At 40.0% G+C, this 19,449-nt stretch overlaps 1 protein-coding gene across 2 annotated transcripts in view; it reads right to left on the reverse strand.

The window, feature by feature from the left end:
- Positions 1-19,449, reverse strand: part of VWF (von Willebrand factor) — a 204,098-nt gene that overhangs the window by 127,223 nt on the left and 57,426 nt on the right. For both annotated transcript variants that reach the window (XM_006028763.3, XM_006028762.3), the window contains exons 17-21: positions 19,238-19,332; positions 17,698-17,858; positions 8,177-8,280; positions 2,145-2,283; positions 939-1,073 (exon numbers count right to left, since the gene is read on the reverse strand). In XM_006028763.3, coding sequence (XP_006028825.1) covers positions 939-1,073; positions 2,145-2,283; positions 8,177-8,280; positions 17,698-17,858; positions 19,238-19,332 — 634 coding nt within the window. The remainder of the gene's footprint in view (positions 1-938; positions 1,074-2,144; positions 2,284-8,176; positions 8,281-17,697; positions 17,859-19,237; positions 19,333-19,449) is intronic.

A 19,449-nucleotide genomic window follows, 5' to 3' on the forward strand; every position in this document is an offset into this window, starting at 1 on the left:
AATGGCTGAACTCTGCCCTCTGGAAAGGTTATTTCCTGTCATGGAGTAGGGTGGAAGGTGGGAGCAGTTCCTGGTCAATTCATGACAGTGTGTTGGGGGAAGGAGAGAGATGAATCCAGTCATCTGGATTTTCCATCTGACACTTGTTTTAACATGAGGAAAAATAGCTGATATTTTTCAGCTCCAGAAACGTGCTTGGTCCATCACAGGACTGAATTAGGCCCAAGTTTTACTAGGCAAGAGACAGCCAATTTTTTACCTATCCCCTTGCAATTAGCCGTGCTTCAATTTATATTTATACCATGCAGCATGTAGAAAGTCAAGGGAGCAACAATCGCACAGGACCATATTCAAAAATAGTAAAATGAATTGACCTCCTTCTCATTTCTCTGAACCATTCCACAGTCACTTATGAAAAGAAAGATTATTCCTCTACTTAAAGAATCCATAAGGACAGCCTAGAACACAGAGGGCTTTTTTCCAATAGAAAAATCTCAAGCATTAAGACAGACAGCTCTTCATTTAACAACTGCAGTAAAGCACTGGTGGGCAATATGAAAAGGCTAATTAGAAGTTCCATGTAATTGTTAATGCTACTTAAAGAGCCCCAACTAAAAGATAACTTAGAGGTGCTACCTCCTGCAGTTAAAAGGAGTTGAGAAATACTGCAATGATTTGTTACTATAACACAAAGCAGCATGTTTAACACAATTGTAGAGCCATATCGTCTATATCTAAACCAACACAACATCCTGGGGTAAGATTTGTATTCCCACACACTGGGTCACTAACATACTTTTTTTTATTATCTGACTCTTCAAAGCTCAAACCACTGTTAAAAGGTCAGTCCTTCCACTCAAGGACTCTAACCTTTCTAACCATTCTAAGACACTGTCATACCATTGTAAAGGAGAAAGGAAGAAGGCAAGAGTACATACATTTCCATTGAACAGCTCTATCTCCCCATTTTCAAAGAAAATGGTAACTCTTTTAGTGCACTTGTCTCGGGTAAAGCCACATCCCTCGTTTGAAATGAGTATCCGAAAGGTCCCAAGCATATCCTCACAATAATCCTATTCAATAGGAACAAATAAAAGATAAATTTGAAAAATATATTTATACAGACATGGAAAAATGCAAGCCTGAAAAGCACACCCTTATGCAGGCTCTTGAAAAATTTGTCAATGTGCTTATTAATACATGATTCATTATTACATAATTATTTAATATATTTTGTGCTGCACTTCAGGCTTTGTATTGTTTAAATACAGAAAGGGGACAAAGATGCATTTGACTAGTATGTTATAAATGTACATACAGATATTTTGTAGCAAATTATATTGATATAAGGGGTTTTTTTTCCATAATGTTACCTAAGATACCTTGGGGATATTGATTATTATTTGTACACATGGGAGACAGAACAAGATGGCATAATTACCTGCATCTTAAATTGATGGTTTTGGATCACTTTGTGTCAAAGTCCCTCATTTATGGGAATAGAGATGTGGACATATGCGTGTATACAGTTAAAGTCCACCCTCAGAAAACACATCGTGTCAGTCCATCCATAAAGATCCCACATGGGTTCAAGACCACCACTGACACGGCAGTGTGTGCCTGATTTCAGCAATCCCTGTGGGGAGCTCTACAGCCCCGCATGGCCTGGCACCCCAGCCCAACTGATGATCAGCCCTTGACACGGCACCTTGAAAATAGTGGCGCACAACCCCATGCTGGGTTGCACCATATGGCTGTCAGCCTGCTGACATAGGAAGTTGTCAGCCAAGCCTTGCAATGCAGGTGGCATCAGGAAACCTGCCATACATTCAACTAGGAACCAGCCACAAAAATATTACATATATTTTGTGGAATAATCTGTGGCTGGTTTCCCTTTTTGTCACACCATTCATTGCTTGACTGCATGGCCAGGCTCCTATTCAAGAAGCGATTAACAGGTTAATCACATCTTAAGTGTAATGTTTGCCAGGGGCCTTTCTTACACATCTGGCTTAGTAATGGAGGACATTTTACAGTAACTCATTTCAGTGCCAGGCTTCTTTTTCAGTTCAAAATGCACAATACAATTTTTTTGGTCAAACTCGCTCATTATGGCAAGAATATGCAGTACTCTCAATTCTCACCTGAACCAGCACATATTGACAGGCACCTGGGAACTTGTATTTTAATCCATCAAATGTCAAGTAATGAGCAGTACCAATAACGGAGCAGGTGGCATCACATACATTAGTTGTGCAGTCCCACTTTCGGCCACGACACACACTGCCAGAAAAAAGTTAATAGTGATTATTATTTATGTAGCACTCAGAATATGCTTGGTACTTTATGACAGTATAAAGGAAGGTCAGGTCTTCACCTTACACAGTTTACCATCTAAAGATACAATACGGAAGGAGAGAGAAGGATGCAAGAAAAATAGTAGTGAACCATAAGATACAATATTGTGACTTGCACACTTCCAACAGAATCCTAATTCACTTTAAACACCTAAGTGGCAGTTAACCAGATGTGTAACTGCTACTTTTGGCCTTTACACAGTGGGATCACTGACTCTGTATGTGTAGTTTGGACACAAAAATGTCCACACAGCTACTGTTCAGCAGCTTTTGAAAACTAAGCCCCGTTAAGATCAGATGCTCAAGCTGAGCATCTAAAGTCTCACACCTTAATATCATTGTCACTTGTGCAATTAAAAGTTCATAGATTTAACAGGCCATTGAATTTGACTAAAGCATGCCTTGCATAAAGTAACCAAAGCTAGCATAAGGGAGAATTGTCTGGCTAGAGTAATTAGAAGACTAGCAGCCAAAGTATGGCAAAAGTAAAGCACATGATAATATAGGCAAGATTCAACAGGCAAAGGATGGATACTACCAGGGTAAGAGCAGGGGCAAAATTAAGCTTTAGTTTCAATAGGGAAAAAATTGAAACTTTACTTTCACTTCATTATCCCTCATCTTTAAATCTGATGCAAGATGGGGGCTTTAACATCCATGTACCACAAAAAGCTCTAACTGTGTATAAACAGGACTTTATTCCTGCAGTTCCTTATTGTTAACTGGAAGTAATAACATCAGAAATGCCTGCAGATCTTTTATCATCCCAGACAAGAAAAGCATTTTTAGATGCATGGTACAGAACTTGTAGATATATGTCAGTTCAATTAATACTAGAGCAAATTATTACTAGTACTGTAATAGCAGCCAGGACCCCTAGCCACAGACCAGGTTTCCATTGCAGCAGACATGGTACAATTTAGGGATAATTTCTCCAACACTCGAAACTAGTAAAATGGAATCCAGTTTATTGTTCATGTAAATTGCTACAATGGACAGTAGTGTTTCCAATATTATTTAAGGCATTTAAGCAAGTGTTCACTCTTAAAACATGTTATGCGGTGGTGTTAGCGTCTGGACTATGCAAGGCTCTTCATGGAGACAGTTGTCCTTGTGGAGAAAGCTTCATAAGCAGCAGGAGAGCTTGATCTCTGCTTTGATCTGTGATTAGTCAATTCTCTCTCACAGCAGAACTGCTCTCTGAAAATCAAATACTGATACTAGGCTGAAATTCCTGAAAGAAAGAGCTGCCTTGCACTATATTTTCATCATCTGGATTTCAGATTAGAGTAAACATGTAAACAAGTTATCTTTAGATTACTATTGCAATTCAACACTGCCTCTCATGAACTCTCCACCCAGCCAATAATTTTTATAGTATCCTAATTTTTCTAAACAATGATTTTGGGTGAGCCTTGTATGGCTCAGAAATGAAAAAAAAATTAAGTTTTCTCAAATTCTTCAACCTTCTTATCTGCTCTCTCTCTCTATGGTCCCAATTAGAATGTCCTGTCATCAACAGGAGACTTTCCACTGACTTCAGTCAGCTTTGGATGAAGCCCTAAAATATTACCTCTTCCTGAGAGATTCCAAGTCCAATTTGAATTAAAAAGGCCCTCTTCCTAAATTAAAGAGTTGAAAACTAACTTGCATACAGAAAGCAAAAACAAATTCCATGCAGTTTATGTGACTGATCTCAACCACCCACTCTGTGAAAAGACACATGCAAGACAAGAATTAGGCTGTGCCTCTTCTCCACCTTCTTTCACCTCTCTAGTCCCAAACTCCTCTGAAGACTGGAAAGGCACCCAGCGCAATTTAGATGCCCAGGAGGCTTTTCTAACTCATGGCAGCCTGCCAGGAATCTCTGCAATACTCTGTGCTGCAACCAGGCCCTAGACATGACTCTCTATTCCCCAACCACGCTCTTTGTTTGGGCTTGAGCAAGAGTCCTCAAAGGATAACCTGTTGCTATCTGCCTCAACACCTGTGCTTGGGGAGACCTGGAATACCAAGCCTATAGGGTCATGTTATACTGCTTGGTCTCTTTTACCTGCACACAAGGAGCTGGGGTGGGGGTGACAATCATTTCCCATAAGGTCAACAACTTGGTTAAAAATAACTTAAATAAAAACAATATAATATATAACAGCACCCAAAGACAGTGTAAATAGATTTTCCCTCCACTTGCAGGCTGTATACAGAAATACATGCTTTTCTGAACTACTTTATTACACATGGAGGGCTGGGCAGAGCTCACTGGAATGCTTCATAATATTAGTATTGTACCGTGGATATCCTTCCCTGCTCAGACTATCCTTTTACAAAAACACTTTTATTATCCTCCAAAGACCATTATACATTAAATATGAAGCACAATGTGACTGGCCATGTTTTATTTGCAGTAGTGTCCCTTTTTCCCCATAGGAAGCCAAAATAGTAGTAGATTTAATATGAAGCTGTCTGATGCCAGAGGACATGTGTTTACTCTGTTTACTCTAGTGACCAACTTTTGAGACCAAGAAACCAGGCCTATAATTCAGTCTGCCAATGGCTTTTGTTCAGACTGTATTACTTAAGTATAATACCATCCTTTTCCAAATAAGTCTCCCTGTTCTTAAATGAATTTCATTCTTAATGGTATTTTATCTGACCCAGCAATGGAGACATTACCTCATAGTCTAACCTAAAAAACACTTGGAGGAAAGCCACTGGGCATGACAGACCCCTGGTCCACATGATGATCAGACCAAACAGGGAGGTACAGTGGATCAGAATGTCTGGCCCACAAGAAAGACCGCTTCAGCCACATGTGATGTTAAGGTAGACTGCCAACCACCTCCCCATCACCACCACTGTGCACAGAGAATGGCTGTTCATAAAGAGTAAAGCCACTGCCTATTTGAGTTGTTCAAGATTTTCATGCCTATGCCAGCTGCACTACACCATTAATTTCATCTAAAACTAGAGACACTGTAAAAAAAAAAAAAAAAAAAAAAAAAGGAAAGGAATACTCTTTTTTACTTTCCTTTCTTCACCGTTTTCTCCTTGTCACTAGCTAGTATGCAGCTTGGTAGTTTTCTCATATGTAACTGGAATGCAAATGCACTGAAATCTTTTCTCTCATTATTTTTACACTGCTGCAAGCTCAGTTGAGTTCTTTGGAGTCACACCAGTGTAAATGAGAAAAGAATAAAGCATCTAGAGATTTTTTATTATTATTATTTTTAGTGTTCATCATGTCACCTAGCTAGCCACAATGCATGCCACCATAGTCCTATTTCCAGAGAACATTTAAACATGTCTGTTGTAGTGAGTAAAGCAATCATGCCTCATTCTTATATGGCACATTTATTAGAAGACTTTTTCACAAGCAGATCAACCTCATTGTCCCCATTTTGCAAATGGGGAAGCTGAAGCACAGATAGGTAAAGACATGCCCTCCACTCCCGCCCCACAGACCCTTCCTAATTTACACTGGCAAATAGGAGACCTAAGGGTCCCCCATTCAAAGCCCATGGGTGTCAAGTGCCCTCTTCCCACTGATGTCCAAGGGCTTGAGCTGGCCCACAGTAAAATTATAGAATGCTGCTAATAAGCAGAAAATGGAATAAACTGAATGAAAATATAACTATAAGGAGTAACAGAAATGTAATACCTTTTTTTGTGTGTTAAAACTGTGCTCGTGGGCATTCCAGGAGACCAAGGTCCCCTTATGCTAAGCTTTGTATAAACACATTTGAGAAAGAATTCACATTCTTAATAGACAAGAAGGTCACACATCCCAAGGTTTTGACAGTGGTGGAAACTGAACCTTGACTTCTCCTGTCCCTATCTAGTGCGTTAATGCAATCCAAATCACAATTCCATGTTGATGACACTGTAGTATATAGTAAATACTGTGCCATACATTTTGTTAAACCAATGAGATCCCAGTAACTTGAAACCTCATCACAGTAGCTGCTCTTAAATCTTTGTTAAAAGCAAAGAGAAAAACCAAAAAATAATTGTGCTGATTATAATGTGTGTAGTTTAGCAAAAGTCAGATTAGCAAAGTTCTACTGCATAATGCTTCATAAATATTATTTCAAAATTTTCATCAAGCTCTACAATATGAAGCACTGAATTCCCAGCACATAGCATAACAAAATCTTTGCCACTGGCTTAGGGTTAGAGCTGTTCTGCTGTTCATGAACTAGGGTCTCCCATATGTCAAACTGAGTGCAAATGCCAAATCTGACACCTCTGGCTCATATACTGTGCTTGCAGGTGTGCACATTTGGCTGAGAACAAATGAGAATGAGAACTTCTGCTATAGCAGGACAAAAAATAAAAACAAAAGGGAAAGGAAGATTTGACTTTCAAAATGCATATCATCTATTTGTGGGTATTCTCAAAACAGCAGTAATTTTTCACATCAATTTCTAAATGATGCTCAACTTGGCATCTGCAGAAAACGGTCATGAAGCTTTACAAGCCCAGTACATTGTTGAGACAACTCTTTTTTTCTTTGATAATAAAGATCTTGTTTTCCAATTTTACCAGTTGAGCTCAAAACTAATAATTGAAATAAGATGCAAGTATGAACAGCTTTATGCAAACAACAAAATTGTTGGCTTCTTACAGTCTCCCCACACCCTACTTTTGAGGAAAAGTTTTTGTGCGTCTGGGAGCACATGTGGAGGAGAACCACTTCCCCTGGCTGCAACTTCACAACTATGTCATCAGAAACAATAAGAGTGGATTGAAAGAATGGAGCAATGTAGCAGTGTATAAAAATTATTGTGGATTTAAAAAATGACTGAAAATAAATACATTTACTGGGCACCAGGGGCAGGGCTCTGTTTCACCCAGTGAATGACAGCTTGAAACCAACTCTTAGTTACCCAACTAAAATGTAGGAGCCCCCTCTGAGTATGTAAATGCCCCCATCATAGGAATAAGAGCCATCTGTGCACCTGTGGAGAGCTATCCTGTTCCCTCCTCACTCTGAAGGGGTGCAAGCCCCCGTCTTCCATTTTCTTGACTACTGGGCTACAGTTTATTCTTCTTTGGGAGCACTCCCCTCCACCATCTCTCTTCTTGCCCAAAAAAAGAGGCCCTGCCACTGTTCAGAAGGAATCCAAGAATCACAGGGTCAGGAAGAGAAAGCAAGACTCAGCACCCTAGCAGTGAGGGCACTTACCTGAAGGAGTGGGATCCAACTCATACTCCCAGGACTGTTTGTCTTTTATCTAATGACATGAGATAAAAGAGCAAACTGGTGGCAATAATAGGCATTTAACTTATAAGGATTACCCAGTTGAGGGGACATGATACAATTCCTTAGGTGTTACATAGGTTTTCCCACTAGGTGGCTTGGCATTTTTTATCATTCCGCATATTATTCCATTACAGCAATTGTGTATTACACAAAATATAAAAGTCCTGCATATATTACATAAAAAATATTCAATACATGCATGAATGTTTCTTCCACAAGAAGCTTGAGGAAACTCGCAGCAAGGTACCAGAGTATTTCAACAAAATAATTAGGTTCTTTAGCCAGAGTGATGAAGGAGGTCACATTACAGGATCATAATGGTCCCTTTTGACAAGGAAATCTATAGATCTTTATCCAATACATAATTATGTATTGGATCCTTCGCAACTATAATCATGCATCATTGGTCTTGATCCTGGCTCGTTGCAATGCCAACAGTCCCTCAGTGCAATTCATCCTACTTTCTATCCCTAGTCTACTAACTAAAGAGGGAAAGCATGGTTTTAAGAGTCATCTTATTGAAAACCTGGAAAAAATATCATCATCAATAGCTCACCAAGTGTTACAGTCCTTGGTCATTCTCTGTCCTGTAGAATATTCTCTTCCATTGTGGAAACATGGGCACCTCTCAAGAGCAATGCATTTGGTTTCATGTCGTACCTAAAACGCACATACATATAATATGTTATCAACATTTAGCACTCTTAATATCTAACTGTAAACTATCAGCACATAGAGCAAAAATAAACATGAGAAAATGGAGATCCAAGGGCAGAAGGATGTAAGATTATCTGAGTGAGAGATGTATTGTTAATATTTTCCTATGAAAGCAAATAGGACAATAAGCATACAAAGGAAAGCCTTGTTTCACTCTATTGGAGAAGGTGGAAAGGACTGGGTATCAACTAAGATGGCCTAGAAAAAACAGGGAAGTAAAAATCAGACAGCTTACACAGGAACTTACTGATAAGAAAAAACAGTTTGAAACTAAAACACAGTAAAGAACAAAGGAAGAAAGGAAGAATGGAAGAATACAACTACCTTGAAGTTCTCTGGGAAGCATGTACAGACCTATTCACCAGCCCTCAGCATGCCACATCCAGCACACACTTAACTTTCAACAATGTGACTTCAACCCTGATGAAGCTTGGAAAACCAAATAGAGTTCACAGGAAGTCCCAAATAAACATCTTGCGACAGATCCAAAGCAGAAGGCTTTGATCTTGCATGATGTCCATTGGCAACTCTAAACCATATCTGCACAAACCACAGGAGATGCAGATGTTTGATGCACAAATGGAAAATTAAAAACTCTCCAGTGTACAACTGTGGTCACTCAGAACAGACCATGGAACATAAAATGATTCAATGCCTGATCCACAAATATGAAGGAGGTATCACAGAAATACACTCTGCTGCTCCTGGTGCAATTGTCTGACTCAACCACCTAAATATAAAATTATATATAGTTGTTGTTCTGTATCTACATCAGCCATACAAAAGAAGAAGTATGCCACCTATAACAACCTACTGTCTCATCATCAGACAAAGAACAGAATGGAAGAAGAGTTCAGCCTGATTAGCAACTGAAAGACAAACAATTGGAAGAAACCATGTAAGAAGCAGTATCAAATGACACTGAATGGTGACCATAAGGGAAGTACGTGGCTTAGGCCATCTGCAAATCAGAGGGGGGCGGGGAAGCAAATCTATTTTTATGATGTGAGATATCATTAAAGACAAAGAAAGTCTAGAAGAATATCACTAAACTCCTTTCTTCTACGTAGCCATTGATGCAACTGATGGGGAACAAAGACAATTTGGAAAACCTAGGAACAAAAATGCAGTTGACATAGATACAGTTATTTGTAAAAATGTTGGAAAAGATGAACTAGGTAATTTAGGGTGCCTATACACGTGCAATTAGTGTGACTGAATATGCTCCGGCTCAATTTGGGGAAGGGAGAGGCCATTTTAATTAAAGCAGTTCCCTGACAGCTGTTCTAATTAAAACAACTCACTGTCGTGTATTCAGCCCGCACCTCCCCCCTTTTTAAAATGGCCACAGGGGCGCTTTACCTATAGCTTATTGGACGAGTTTTAGTTAAAGTGCCTGCACAACCATTTTAAAACATGGTGGGGTTAATACAGGTGACGGTAAGGCAATGCTGGAGCATTCTAATTAAAATGCAGACCAGAGTCAATTAATCAAGAATACTCTAACACGCTCTCGTTAGAACGTGAACCAGCATGTCTATAGGCAGCTTTAGTGCATCACTCTGCCAATGCTAAGAAATTGACAGGGTTTGCTAGTGTTCTTCCAAACGTATATCTATGACCCAAAGAACAGGACAAGGACCAGTTCTGTTAAGAGGGTCTTCCATAGTCTAATAGTTTTTCATTGGGAAATAAACTATTATATTCAGTTTACATTTTACCCATTTTAATTTCATCCCTATATTCCTTGCTCTAGCCCTTCCTCTTTTGTATGATAGTTAATCACTTCTCCCTTTTCTTAAAATCACTACTTTGTGAATGTTCAGGTATTTCTAGTACTTTTCACTGAATTTGATCCCATTTTTATCTTCTTTCCACTGTGAGTAGAGCTTCACCAAAAAGGTTAGTTTAGTTTTACTAAGATCTTGGTATTCTATTTTTGCCACACCAGGGTTGATTTTGGTTCAGAATTTGAGACCCGTGCAATTTAAAAGATTTGCCTTCCTCTGCACCCTAATCTAGAAATTAAAATTTTATTACCAAAGTAAAATAGTCATTTTTGCTTCTAAATCGGAGATGATGAGACCCATCTAATCTCAATGTTATGATGAATAAGCAGAGTTTCCTTTTCTTCTGTGCAGAGACCTTGAACTTGACACCTGTTTGTACAATCAGGTTTGTTCAGTAAGTATGCCAACACTTAACTCAGCCCATGTGCTTATTGGAACTTAAATTTGGTAGAATAAGTATCTATCCAAGATCCAGAATAGTAGCAAAAAATATTTTATATTAAAGAGGGTCTTTAATTTCATATGCAGATCCATGGTCTCATCAATTGAGAACAACATTATACTGCGCACGGTCATCCCTATAAAGGGAAGGGTGGGGGAAGGGGGAGAAAAACATTTGCAACCATCAAGTGTTCTCTCTCATTAGAAGAACTTCTGGAAGTACAAAAGAGGAAGGTGTCTATGGCTTTACTCTTACCCCTACACTTCCCAACATTTCTGTACTTTTTAACATCACTGTTAGCACCAGGCTTGAGCAGGAAAGAGCTAACCTCCTAGGACACAACATCTGGGATTCTGGCTGGCCATAGATGATGGGGTTGGTGAAGGGACCGCTGGTACAATTTTTCCTTTCCCCCTCAACATGCAGAGCTAGTCACAACCTAGCCAATAAACAAACTAAAAAAATTAGTTATTTTGTTCACCAGACATGCAGTCATAAAGCAGCATTTACTAAATTCCTGATAGGAAGCAAAGAATACTTTTGCCAGCTGGAACTTCCAGGAAGTAAATAGGATTTAGGGAACAGGACATGATTACCTAAGCTGGAATGAGACCAGAATTTTGATATTAACTGTTTTATCTCCAACCCACAATGTCATTTATTAATGACAAATGTATGATCCAAAGCTCAATTAGCCATTCCATCCAAAAGATAACATCTCTGGCAACCCAGTGCTCAATGCCAGCCTCAGCTACAAAGCTATAATGAGTCAGATAAGAAAGCACCATTCTCTCAATGCTCCTGCTTAAAACAGCTGGATTTTCTGGGGGACCCTCACATCCTAGTAATAGTTTTCTCTCATTCAAGGGAGCCTCACAGATCAAGGTGGTGCAGGCATGATTGCGTGGAGAGGTAACCACAAGACAAGTCACAAGATCATAATGAGACTAGCTGCCGTTCACACCCTCTCACATCCTTATTAGCCATATTCATGGGAGCGCGCTCATTGGATTTGAATGGCTGACTCGCTAATGAAGGTTCCAGTTGTTAAGGGTGGGAGGATCTGGTAGAATCAATCATAACTAGCTCTGATATGGCATAGAGGTCCCACTTTTTGTATCAAATTTCTCTCCTTTCTTTTCTTTCCTTTTTTTAAAAAATAAAATAATATTTTAGGCTTCATAAGTGTTACAGTTTCTCTGCCTTATCTTCCAGTTTATTTAGGCTGGACTGCAACCTTGTGTCCTGCACTGTTTCCCAAGACCACATAACCTCAGATTCTCTCTCCATCTTTCAATACTAGTGTTTCAGTATGGGTGGGGGGGGGAGCCACGACAGATGATAGCTTATTTGTACCAGGAAGGTACGTGATGCTAAACCCACTAACAAACATGCTTTAACTAACACGTTGCTAAACAGAATTTTGTATTTTGTATGGACAAGGACAATTATATATAAAATGGCATTAGCTGGTATAACCAAGGAATACAGGTATTCAAATAGGCAGGCAGCTGCCTCACCTCTTCTTGAAGACATGTGATGTATGATATACTTAAAGCTGTGCAAACCAGCAGTAATTTATGAAGCAGCTGTGAGGAAGACATAAGATTCCTCCCATAACATTATCTTTTGTGGAAAAACAACTTGCAAAGTTTTCTGGTAGAAAATATCATAATTTTCAGGGAATTTTCATGTGCAAATAAAACGCTTCAAAACAAAAAAGCTCCATTTTGTTGTGTCAGACCAAAATGAAAAATATTTATTCACATTTTAAAAGTTCTCTCATTCCAGTGTTTGAAAAATGAAAAAAGGTTGGGTTTCTGGATTTTAGGGTCCCCCTTTTTCTTATGTGCCTTGCTTTTTTCCACTGGTGTGGTAAAATACTACTTTCTCACTCTCCTCTCCCCCTCTTTTCCACTTAGAAAATACTGGAAGAGAAGTAAACTTCAAAAAGAAAGTGTGTTTTTCACACGTTTTCATATTTCTTATGTCTTCCTGGTGCAAAAGAAAGAATGTATGTGAAGAATGGTTCTTCCCTACTTCAGTAGAGGAAGAGAGAGAAAGGGGAAGAAAACAAATCTTGAAAAGGAACACTAAAATTAATTACAATTGATTTATAAATTAATTATAACAACCTTATAATTTAAGTCAAAGCAAACAAATTTCCTTTTTTTCCCCCAAAATGCCTGTTCAAAATAAATTTATTTTGAATTTTCCAATCACAAAAACCAAAAACATGCCAAAATGGACATTTTCTGACAGAAATTTTCAATGTGACCTTATTATCTGACAGTAAAAACTTTCAACCTAAAAGATTCATCTTATTCCAGTTTATACAATGAGTTCTGTTCTTTTTAAATTGCAAACAATCCTTAATCAGACTACCCTTTTCTTTCTTGGGTGTGTTACTCCCAATGGGTCGATGCATACTTTACGTTGTCATATTGGAGTTTATAGACTGCTCTGTGAATTAGGATTAACTCAGCTGCTATTATTTTAGACATGTCTTTATCTACCATAAAGACAATATTGCTTTTAACATCATATTAATTGCTGTAAGCATCTGCTGCTTTTGCCAGGCAATTGTTCACATATATCATATGCAGCAGTATAAGTAGGGATAAGCAAGCAGGGCATCAGCTCCAATTGCCGATTGAAAGGGAGCACCAGAACGCCCAGTACATGCCACAGAAGCAGCAACAGAAGCCCCCTGGGTAAGACCAGGCAGGTAAGACTGATTTCCCTGTTTTTGAGTTCTCCCAATCACTCATGTGGAAAATACCAGTATCATTCTTTAGTGTCTCCATCCGCCTGCATGCAAGAGGGTTACTGAGACACTACAATAAAGAAGAAAACTAGCATTGAATAAAATCACCTGGTTCAAACATAGCGTTTCACATTTGATTACCATTCAAATCCTCCCCACAACATTACTTTTAGAGCAAAAATAATCTGGTTGCCAAAAGATAATTTTGGTTTAATACTTGGGACAATTTTTACCCTGCTATAGAGCACTGAATGCATGTGGGCACATCTCATGCAATCGATCTCAAGTGAGCCCACGCATCATTGGATCTTAGCCTTTTCCGTTAAACCATATTCCCAGCATAAGGAGGCAAAAAAATGCTGAGCTCTGATGTTCTCTTTTTTGTGTCCAGGGTTACAAAGGAATAAATCTGTATATGTTGGCTTATTCTGATTACCGTTTTGAGAGCAGAGAGTGCCTTGTGGTTTTCTCACCTGCCAAAAGGGCAGGGAATAAGATGGGAAGCAATTATGCTGTGAAATGTCAAAGCAGTAGACTGAACCATACTGCCATCTAGTGGATACAAACCTGTCATGTGTTTCATTCAAACCCAATCATTCAAAACACTAACTCTAGCAAGTCACCGCACTGAATGTACTGGGACAAATAATGTGAACAAAGAGTCCAGAATCAGACAGCAAATATCAATAAACACTAAAGGTTGCTGTTTCTGGCAACAGTTTTGTGCAATAACTGTTTAAACCAGTGGGGGCCAATCTTTTTACAAATTAGCACTGAACCCTCCCCCAGTGCCACCTGATCCCCCTTTCCTGCACAATCAGCTGCTCTGCTTTCCGTTCCCTTCCCCATTCTCTTTGCCTGATCTGCTGCTTTGCTTTCTGCCCAATTTGCTGTTCTGTTTTCTACTCCCTGATTTAGCTGTCATTGCGCTGCTTGTCCCCTCCCCAGTCTACCACATGCCATGCACAGAAGCTGCCTGTGCCACATGTGCTGCAGGGTGGGCACCCCTGGTTTAAACAATGTTTTCAAACAGATTTCAGAACCTGTACTCATGGTGGTTGAGGTCAGTGTGAATATGAGCATCAAATGGATTTATTCTTGAATAATTAACATTCCTTTATTTTTTTAAGTGTTAGAATATCTTCTTCTAAGGGCTTTTATCAGTTCCCAGAAATTAATCCAAATCTCAGCCTCCCAGGGCAGACAGGAGATTAGGGTAAATCTGAATTTGGCTAAATACCTGGAGTTAGTTTGCAAACATTTCAAAGATCCACTTCTTATTCTGGAAGAGTCATGTCGTGTCCCCCCTTCTCCCCCCAGCAAGACAATGAAATATTGTCTGCAGTTTAAAAGCAACATCTGAAAATTAGTAACAGTTATATGGAAGTTAATACTGGATTCATTTTGCAGATGAACAATTTGTTCAGGTACCTTCTTTCCAAAGCAATGGCTTGTGCCTTCCCCAAAAGACTACCGCTGGTATGTGCAAGGAACTTTGCCCACCTGGAAGTCTAGCTACATTTTGTGCTAATGGACACTGATACAGTATTTACAGGACCTGGTGGGTGTTCCTGGGACTACTCTAAATTGGTTCTGTTCTTTCCAAGCAGGGACCCTCCAGAAGGTGGTAATGAGTGATTTTTTGTCATCCCCTCAGGACCTTTCCTGGGGGAAGGGGGGAGAAAGGGGGCAGGGCTCTGTCTTGTTGCCTCTGCTCTCCGATGTGCATGCAAGGCTGATGGGTAAGACTGTGCAGAGATTTGGCCTGAGGTGCTATCAGTATGCTGACAACACCCAGCTCTACCTTGCCTTCTTTTCTGACCCTGGCCCTGCAATCTCAATCCTTTCCCATTGCCTGGCTGCAGCTGGGGGCTGGATGTGGGAGAACCACTTGATACTGAATCCAGGCAAGACAGAGATGATGGGGGTAGACAGACCACTTGACTGGGTTGGAGGGCGGGGGGGTGGGTTGAGATGCCTATCACTGATGGGGATCAGCCTCCCCCTATCACTCAGGTTTATAGCCTGGGGGTGCCCCTGTATCTTCTGCTGCACCTGGATCTTCAGGTGGTGGCAGTGACTACAGACATCCAAATCCATATGGTGAGAAGGCTGTCATCTTTCCTTTGGTATTTAGGTCTGACCACCATTATCTACATTTAGTATTCTAGGTTAAACTAATGCAATGTCCTATGTGTACCTGTCCTTGAAAACCATCCTTAAAAACCACCCAGAAGCTGCAGCTGGTGCAGAAGGCAGAGAGCCTTCTGAAAGGGAAGGGTAGAATGCCAAGAGCAGATCATTCCAGTCATCCAGTGACTGCACTGGTTCCCAGTAGTTTTCCAAATGCCATTCAAAATGCTGGTTTGAACTATATGGCCCTAAACAGTCTGGGCTCTATATAGCTAAGTGACCGCCTTCTCCCTTATGCCCCAGAGCAATCCTTAAGGTCAGGTGAGAGCAACTGCCTGCAAGTACCATCAGTATTTGAATTCCCTTTAGCAAAAACACATGGAAGGTTGTCTTTGTCTGTTGCTCCTCAGCTCTGAAACTCCTTCCCCTCTTGCCAAAGCCAGAGTCTGGACATTTTTTGGAAACACTATATGACCTTCCTATTTGGGCAGGAATTTGGCAAACAAAGCAGGTTAAGAGATTGTTTAGCGGGTCTTCATTTTACATGGATATTCTAGTTCCCCCTTTTAAATTGCTTTGTTCTCTTTTCATTTTTTCCTTGTTGCTCTCCTATTTTATAAATTATTCTGTTCTCTGTAAGCTGCCCTGAACCTTTGTTAGGAAAAAGCATATAAAGCTTATAAATGAATGAATGAAAGATGCTGTCTTTATATTTTAGAGTAGGATCTGCCATTATAAGTATCTGCTTATCAGCATACTGATATCAATCTTCAAAGAAGGAACAAAAACAAATCCTGAAAATGTCTAGAAAGAATACTAGCTTCAGTTTCTAGTCAGGTAAAGGAAGGTATATGGAGGGGGAAATGATATATTATGCACCTAAAAAAGAAAAGGCAATGACTGTTTATGAATGCAGATAATTCCAGATGAGTTCAATTACTGGTAATTACTGGTTTGGGGTTTTGTTTTGTTTTGTTTTTTCTTGATGGACTTCAAAACTAGCAGATGAAGTGAATTCATGAAGACCTGAGCCTAAATAAGCAGCAATTATACAAATCCTTGCCCATACATTTTAGTAGTGCTCACACTTTCTTTCATTAAACTAAAGGTCCAGTCAAGCAAATATGTGACTTGTTAGGAGGGCAAGGGAGGAGGGGACCCCACCCATGGGCAGTATGGACCTTTCTAGATTAGCGAGGTAAAAAGCTTTCACTTTGCATTATGCCAGGCTTATAGGCAGGTAGAAAGGACAGGCTAGCACAGAAGAAAGTGCTATCCTACCTCAAAGTATTCTACACCTGCAGTGACAAACAGAACTTCCAGTTTCAGGACATGACACACTTGAATTCCCTGAATATAACTCAAGTTACAAAAGAAGCTCTCCTTTTCCCAGTACCCCATTGCCCCCCCCCAAAAATATCAACAACTTTTGCCCTCTTATGTCACACAAATAATTCACAAATAAACACCTTCATCTTTCAACCTGGTTCCCTTGGCGGTGGGGACTTGGAAGCATCTTTTACTACATTTGGACAAGTATTTGTGGTACCACTCTTGACAGAAGGAACAAATACGAATCCCAGAAATATCAATAACAATTCTAATTTCAGTTTCTAGACAGGTAAAGGAAGGCATATGGAGAAAAAAATAATACACATATAGAAAAGAAAAGGCAATAATGGTTTATCAATGTAGATAATTCCAGATGAGGCCAATTACTGGTAATTGCTGGTTTGGTGTGGGAGTTAGTATTTTCTTTGCTTTTGCTTTTTTAAGAGTTTGAAACTAGCAGAGGAAGTAAATTCATGACGTCTTAAGCCTGAAAAAAGACCTAAATAAATCCCCATGTACACCCACCCCCTTGGCCCTAGCATGCATGTGAGAGACCTTACTTATACCCCTTCACCTGCCCAAACAGGTCTCTTCAGCACTAAGTGACCCTGTTCATATGCTCACAGCATGAGAGCAGCAGCATTTTGGCTCCTGTCTACACAGGTGCACTGGGCATGGGAAAGGGGATTTCTGTATATTCTTCCTCCCAATATACTTGCTGAGGAGCAGCTCCAATTGGATGAACAGCACTGAATTTTTGGGCTAAATAGTTACAGGAGACGCTGCACCCAACCCCATGGCTTGCAACAACAGGCGAGCTGATGATAGGAAAATAAGGCAAAGGAAATTATCACAATCCATTTGTGGTTAAACAGAGCAACTCATATTTTGCTTACCATCCCTTTGGGACAGAGGCATCCAGATATACAGCCATGGCTGACACACTCTAAGTCATAGTTCTGGCAGGTCTTAGCACACTCAGTGCCTTCAGCCCCTGGGTTGTTTGGGGGACAGATCAACTTGTCCATGGGAGGCCTGCAGGTCAAGCTCCTTTTTACTGCAAGAATTTAACAAAAAAATGTCATTACAATCAAAATGTCATTAGGAGAATGCTCATGGAATTCACGGGCATTTTTATTACAAGTCCAATTTTATATAAAGATGGAAACCAAACATAGCTTCTACATTCTGGTAAAAATAAAGCAACCACCTTCACCCTGACCCCCCAGGTGCAAACTCTATTGACACCAATATCAAGGTACTTTTGTCCATGGGGGAAGGAAATGAGCTATATTAGTGCAAGCATCGTTATACTGGTAAAATTGCACTCACACTAGGGCTTGTCCTGGTAGAACTATAATAGTAACAACAACAACACAGCTCTAACTAACATACTATAGAATTATGCGGCACTTTGGTTTTCAGTTTTTTTGATGGAAAGTCAAAATTTCCAAACAGCTCTAGATTGATTTATTTCATTGTTTCCATGTAAATTAAATCTAAAAAAAGATGCTGCCCCAAGACATTAAACTATTGAACTACTAAATCTTAAAAGCATTAAAGTAATCAGTTTGATCGGGTCTCAATCAGGTAGACACCTACCAAATCTCCTTCCAATCCCCTTACTCTCTCAGAAATTTATATTCAGTTCTTTCCAAGATCTCCAAGCAGCAAGCTCTGAAAATTGGGGCTACTGCTGAGTAAGGCACAAAGTTAGCTCCAGAGTTTCAGAGCACTCACAGAGAGTGCTTGACCAGCCCCAGCAACCTTTCTTGTGTTCCCCTAATTTTTGTTGCTGGGACAAAAATCATACTGGGAGAGGTGGTCTCTTCAAAATGCTAGTCTCAGGCCATATGGGGCTTCTTATGTCTGAGTCAGCATCCTATATTCCATCCAACAAAACTGATGGACAACCAGAGCAGATGCTGAGTTGTTGGTGTCATGTGCTCCCAAGAAGCCAGCTGCTGCATACTGTGCCAGCTTCCGTAACTGAACAGTTTTACGACATGCCATTTGGGAGTGGTCCTATCCTGAAGCTAAAAATCCTGCATAGCAATGGTAAGTTGGCCTCCCAAAGGAATGATCACAACTTCTTAGCCTGATAGAGGTAATAAAAAAGCTGACTGGATCACTGCGGTGATAACCATCAAGCAGGATGTGGGAATCTAAAACTACCCCTCAAGAGAGGGATTGCAACGACTAACTACAGTTCTGTGATGGCCAATCACATGAGGTGCTCAGTACACATCCCCAGCTCCCTCTGAAGGCAGGAGCATGCCTGATTCCATCTAGTGGGAAGTGTTGGTTTATAGACACCAACAACACCCCACCCACTATGTCTTAGTACTTCCTACATGCTGCAAATGAAGAGACTGGGAGAGAAAGGAGGGGAGGGAAAGAATAATAAATAGGAATTTTTTTCCCAAGCACACTTACTTCTGGAAGATGGCTGATTGGCAAAGTAAATATCTGGAAGGAAAGCACCAGGAAGCCTGTTGGTACTGCAGTGCATGAAGCCATTTTCACAATAGCTGCAAAAGAAAAACAAGTACCAGTATTTAACAAGTTGACATTTCACTTACACTTATGCTTTTGCTTTCAGAAAGTCTACAGAAATGGCCCTCTCACTTCCAAGGGCATTCTCTTTC

This window comes from Alligator sinensis, unplaced genomic scaffold (assembly GCF_000455745.1).
Source record: "Alligator sinensis unplaced genomic scaffold, ASM45574v1 scaffold35_1, whole genome shotgun sequence".
Taxonomy (NCBI): domain Eukaryota; kingdom Metazoa; phylum Chordata; order Crocodylia; family Alligatoridae; genus Alligator; species Alligator sinensis.